The 5469-nt window shown below is 42.3% G+C and overlaps 1 protein-coding gene across 1 annotated transcript in view; it reads left to right on the plus strand.

Moving 5' to 3' along the window:
- Positions 1-4295, plus strand: part of gjd1a (gap junction protein delta 1a) — a 12595-nt gene extending 8300 nt beyond the window's left edge. Inside the window, exon 2 of the mRNA XM_058383593.1 lies at positions 2038-4295. Within this exon, the coding sequence (XP_058239576.1) occupies positions 2038-2860 (823 nt within the window). The 3' untranslated portion in view covers positions 2861-4295. The remainder of the gene's footprint in view (positions 1-2037) is intronic.
- The last annotated feature ends 1174 nt before the right edge of the window (positions 4296-5469 follow it).

Below are 5469 nucleotides of genomic sequence, written 5' to 3' on the forward strand. Positions count from 1 at the left end.
CTCTCTCTCGCACTCTTTCTTCCTTACTTAGCTAGTATTCGATTAATCATCGCCTTCTCCCCCCCCTCTCTCTTGCTCTCCTTCTTCCATACTGAGGTAGTATTCCATTAATCATCTCTCTCTCTCTCTCTCTCTCTCTCCCCCCCTCTCTCTGTCTTGCTCTCCTTCTTCCTTACTGAGGTAGTATTCCATTAATCATCTCTCTCTCTCTCTCTCTCTCTCTCTCGATGTTACTGTAGAGGGATGGATGGAAGAATTAGCTGAGTGCTTCGCTAGCTTGTTGCCTTGGAAATGGCAGCACGGAGACAGGGGGCGAGGTTGCAGCTAATTTAAAGACCCTCCAGGGACCTTCACAGCTGACATACAGCCACGTTGCCACTAACCTCGCTACATCCTGAGTTAGCCAGCGCTAGTCTTAGTGTTAGCATATCTGCCATTCAGGTTCCCTTCTTTATAGCTAATTTAGCATCTTTTCTAAGCTGCGCTAATCTTAGCGTATTTTCCGTTCCTGTCAGGGTTCTTTCAGCGTTTTCACTGCAGCACTCTGCTAATTGAGCATCTGTTACCGGACTAATGTTAGCATAACTGCCATTCTTCTGCTGCATTCTGCTAATTTAGCATCTGTTACACCTACACAAAGGCGAGGAAACTTTTTTTTTTTCATTGATCTCCCTATACCCTGCTGCCCTGTATATAGCTTAGCGCTAAAAGCTTTGTGGTTTCTTTTTTTATGGATATGTATAACTGAGAATTAATCAAGAAATCAAATTTAAAACCTAAAAGGTTTGATTTATTATTCAGAAAAAAAATTCTTACAGAAGGTTATTCAGAAGTTTCAGCTTCAGGAAGTCTAATCATTTCAAAATGAACCTCAGGAAGCCTCGAAAAATGGTCTGCAATTGTTCAGGAAATGTAGAACGATCACTAACTATCCGTCAAATAAGGGGGAGGGGCTGGTAATGCCCCCGCCCCTTGTAAAACTAAAAACTCTGCCCTGACATATGTTTCTATTCACATGTTTGTGACGTTAAATTTTTTTTTAATCCTGGCTAATTTTATGGTTGGTGCTGTATTTTCAAGGTAGTATGTCTGTGTGTGTGTGTCTGTGTGTGTCTGTGTGTGTGTGTGTGTGGCTTTGATGACACAGAGGGATGTTGATTTTGGCTGTTTTGATTTGACGGTGGTATTAGCATGACAGATGAACACACACACACACACACACACACAGAGAGGGAGAGAGAGAGAGAGAGAGAGAGAGAGAGGAGGAGGTTAGAACAAAATCTACATTGACAGTGTGGGTGATTATGGGTTTGCATATATTTATCCACATCTGGCCACAAAAAGATGATTAGGGATTAGACACACACACACACACACACACACACAAACTGTGCTCCTTTTGTTCATGTATGCTGCAGTAAGCACACAACTGTTCAACTTCTCTCTCCATCTCTCTCTCTCTCTCACACACACACACACACACATTCATCACACACAGTGTCCTTCATTCATCACAATAATAACCTTGCTGTAAAGCCACCCATGACACCATTCATAGCAGCATGCACACACACACGTTTGAACACTTGTACACAGCTGCAGTGGCCTTGAAATAGCGTGACCCACTTTTAAGAGGCATTAACACACACACACACACACACACACACACACTAGATGTTGTGTGTGAAGGTTTGATGGATGCTGTGATTGCCACATGGCTGGATTGGTGCAGGTGTCGTACTCAGGCTTTGTGTGTTTGTGTGATTGTTTGTGGGGTCATGGTGACTGGACTCTGAGTTGGCCTCAGACTTACAGAAAGAAAAAGTATCACAGCACACCATACAGGACACACCATCTAGTACACAAGGCTGAACAAGGGATTCTTTTTTGGGGGGAAGGGGGGGCAACAATGGCTACCATTTCATTCAAAAAACATCTTTTACTCAATTAATTTTCATATCTGTCTGATTTGTTTCAGAGATCTTAATTTCTGCAATAACAAGACATTTCAGAGGATGTGTTTGTCTCTGTGTGCAGGATCCTGCTGACAGTGGTGGTGATCTTCCGCATCCTGATCGTGGGTATAGTTGGTGAAAAGGTGTACGAGGATGAGCAAGTCATGTTCATATGCAACACGCTGCAACCTGGCTGCAACCAGGCCTGCTACGACAAGGCCTTCCCCATCTCGCACATACGCTACTGGGTGTTCCAGATCATCCTGGTCTGCACCCCGAGCCTGTGTTTCATCACCTACTCGGTGCACCAGTCGGCCAAGCATAAGGACCGGCAGTACATGATCCTGCACGGCCCCTACATCGAGCACGGGCACGGGCCGAGCCGCAAACTGCGCAACCTCAACGGGATCCTAGTCCATGACAAGGATGAAGACATTCCTGAGCTCAAGGACATTCCAAACATCCCGTCGTGGCCAGCTCGACCCTCAAAGAGCGCCAAGGCACGGCAACAGGAAGGTATCTCGCGCTTCTACGTCATCCAGGTGGTGTTCCGTAACGTGCTGGAGATCGGCTTCCTTGCCGGCCAGTACTTCCTTTATGGATTCAACGTGCCGGCGATGTTCGAGTGCGACCGCTACCCATGCGTCAAGGAGGTGGAGTGTTACGTGTCCCGGCCCACTGAGAAAACCGTCTTCCTGGTGTTCATGTTCGCCGTGAGTGGAGTTTGCGTCGTGCTCAACTTGGCCGAGCTCAACCACCTGGGCTGGAGGAAGATCAAGGCGGCGGTACGTGGCGCTCAACAGCGCAGGAAGTCCGTGTGCGAGCTCAGGAAGAAGGATGCCTCGCACCTGTCCTCGCTTCCCAACCTGGGGCGCACGCAGAGCAGCGAGTCGGCGTACGTCTGACGGAGAGTAGGGGAGGGGCTTCGGAGGGCATGGGCATGGATAACTAGACGGAAGAAAAAGGCGCGTCCTACGATTATGACTTGATAGCATGGTATCATTCGCAGGGTTGGACAGCGGGGAGAGAGGGATGGGACAAAAAGGAACAGGAAAGATGATAAACGGACCTCAGTGCTGGAGAGACAAACATTCTGCGGGAGTGAAAAGGCTTTTCATCCAAAAATATAGACGCATGCAAGGACAATATACTCACCCTCGCATACCTGTCTCCCAGAGAGACCCGGGGACGTCTTCCAACCAAAGCCACGTCGAGCAAGAGTTTTTTGAGAAAAGCTGTTGAAGTGAGATCAGTCATCGGGTCTCGTGAGGTCTCGTTTTCAAAAGTCGTAAAAAAAAGATACGAAAAAGAACAAAGCAAAGAGCTGAAGCTTAGTCTGTCTCTCTCTTTTGGTGTAAAGCGGCAGTGTCTTTCATACATGGAGGTGAATTATAAAAGACAAGAATGAGTCATAATGATGATGATGATGATGATGAAACAAGCCCCTCCCCCCCTTTTACAGCAGCCGGGCAATAAGAGGACCACCCCCTTAGTCATATACTTAACCGTAACCATAAATGAAACGCATAACCAATCACTCGTTACTCCGTTCTCTTCTCTTAGAGCCCTCGAGCTGCTGCCTAGAAACAACTCTGTACATACTTTGGCATTATGGTCACTTGCATTCTTTTAAGGATTATTTAAACGCAGCTTTGTATAACTTTTGGTCCTGTATGTCCAAGTCAAGCACAGTTTCTGCTCTCACATGTCTCGTCAGAAGTCCAGAGAAACGAGGAAAAAAAACCACATTAGCTCTGGTGTTGCAGGCCACACAGATGCGCATGGCTAGAGAGGTAGCTATAGAGTTCATGCTAGGTAGCTAAAATAGATGCTAGGTGGTTTTATTCCACAGTTAGATGACATTATGGGAAATTGCAAAAAAAAAAAAAATCCTATACTGTAATTCGATTTGAAGTATGATGTATATTCTGTCTGCCTAGCTTTGTCAAATTTCTGCCATTTTTTTTAAGTGGGCGGGGCTATCCTTGGATAACTCTCCCATGGCTTTTTATCAAAACTATGCATTAACGCTTGAATCCGTTCTTCAGGTCTGAGCTTGAGAATTGCTAGTATGCTAACTGACTCGGATGGTACATGATGACTTAAGTGAGTTTAGTTTGAGAGTCTGTCAATCAAGCATGATTAGAATATTAGGCCACGTCCACGGGAGGGGACAGCTCTCAGATCAGTGAGTTTGATGGTGTTTGAGCAGCAGTTATTACTATCCGTGTCTTGTTATTTTTTAAATTTCGATTTTGCCAAATGTTTACTTTTAATACAAAGAACAACCTCAACCTCAACAATAACAACTTTATAGTTTTAAGGCAAAAAAAAAAAGAATGACGCATGACCCTTTTCGACATCCATAATGTGCGAGCTGAGAAATAGCTAAACTGTCCTCGACTCAATATACAGGACCACCACGGGGCTAATGGACTGCAAGCTTTAATGTTTAAAAATAAGGAAAGAAAGGAAGATATCTATACAATTGATGTTATTTATTTATTCTTTTTGGTTCTTTACTAAAGAAACTTGTACATTACATTAAAAAAAAATAAGATTTTTTTTACAACATACTTTGCGTAGCCTTCTGCAGAAAAAAATAGAAATTACCAAAAGGCATGTTAATGACGCATTATTAGAATGGCTAGACTGTGTCCTGGGCTGTGTTTTTATTTAAAAAAAAAAAAAAAAAAAAAAAGTAAAAAAAAAAAAAGGGACTTATTTTGTTTTATTTTTTTGCACCCTGTTTACGTACTCCTCCGAAGCATGCTGTCGGAAAAACTATAGCACCATGCAGATATGGGATTATGGGACCTGTGCTGAATGTGGCTCTGGTATTGCAGCAATAATACATATATTAGAAATTATACAAGGAATTATAATAATAATAAAAAATATATATATATATATAACGATTATATGTGAAAAAATACAAAATAAAATAAATAAATTCCCTCCATTTTGATGATGCATGCATGTGTGCGTATGTGTGTGTATATGGTGTCAAGACATTACGCCTACACCGGGGTGACAGGTGATCATTATTTATGGGCTAGTCTCTCAAAGCACAAAGTATTTACCCCCTTTTCAACATCTATCAGTGGAAAGCACCACCACAGGACCATGATTCATAATAATAATAATAATAATAATAATAATAATAATAATAATAATAATAATAATAATAATAATAATAATAAACATGTTCAGACTTACAATTGACACCTCCAAGGTTGCCAGATATTTCTTAAGATTCACAGCTTTTAACACACCTCAGTCAACGTTAAACCTCAGAAAATGAAAATGTGGTATAGAAAATGCGGACCGGAGATGGAAATGTTTCTTCTTTTGCTGTCGAGGTTTAAACATGAAAAAGGAAAAAAGACTTAAGAAGAAGCTGAGAGCTGAAATAAATCCAACAGGAGTCCGGTATATCACAGATATAGGGTTTAAGTCAACAAAGTGGCATTAAAATATTTATCTAATATTAATTGAAATATTAAATATTTAT

The sequence above is a fragment of the Hemibagrus wyckioides genome, linkage group LG28 (assembly GCF_019097595.1).
Source record: "Hemibagrus wyckioides isolate EC202008001 linkage group LG28, SWU_Hwy_1.0, whole genome shotgun sequence".
NCBI classification, from domain to species: domain Eukaryota; kingdom Metazoa; phylum Chordata; class Actinopteri; order Siluriformes; family Bagridae; genus Hemibagrus; species Hemibagrus wyckioides.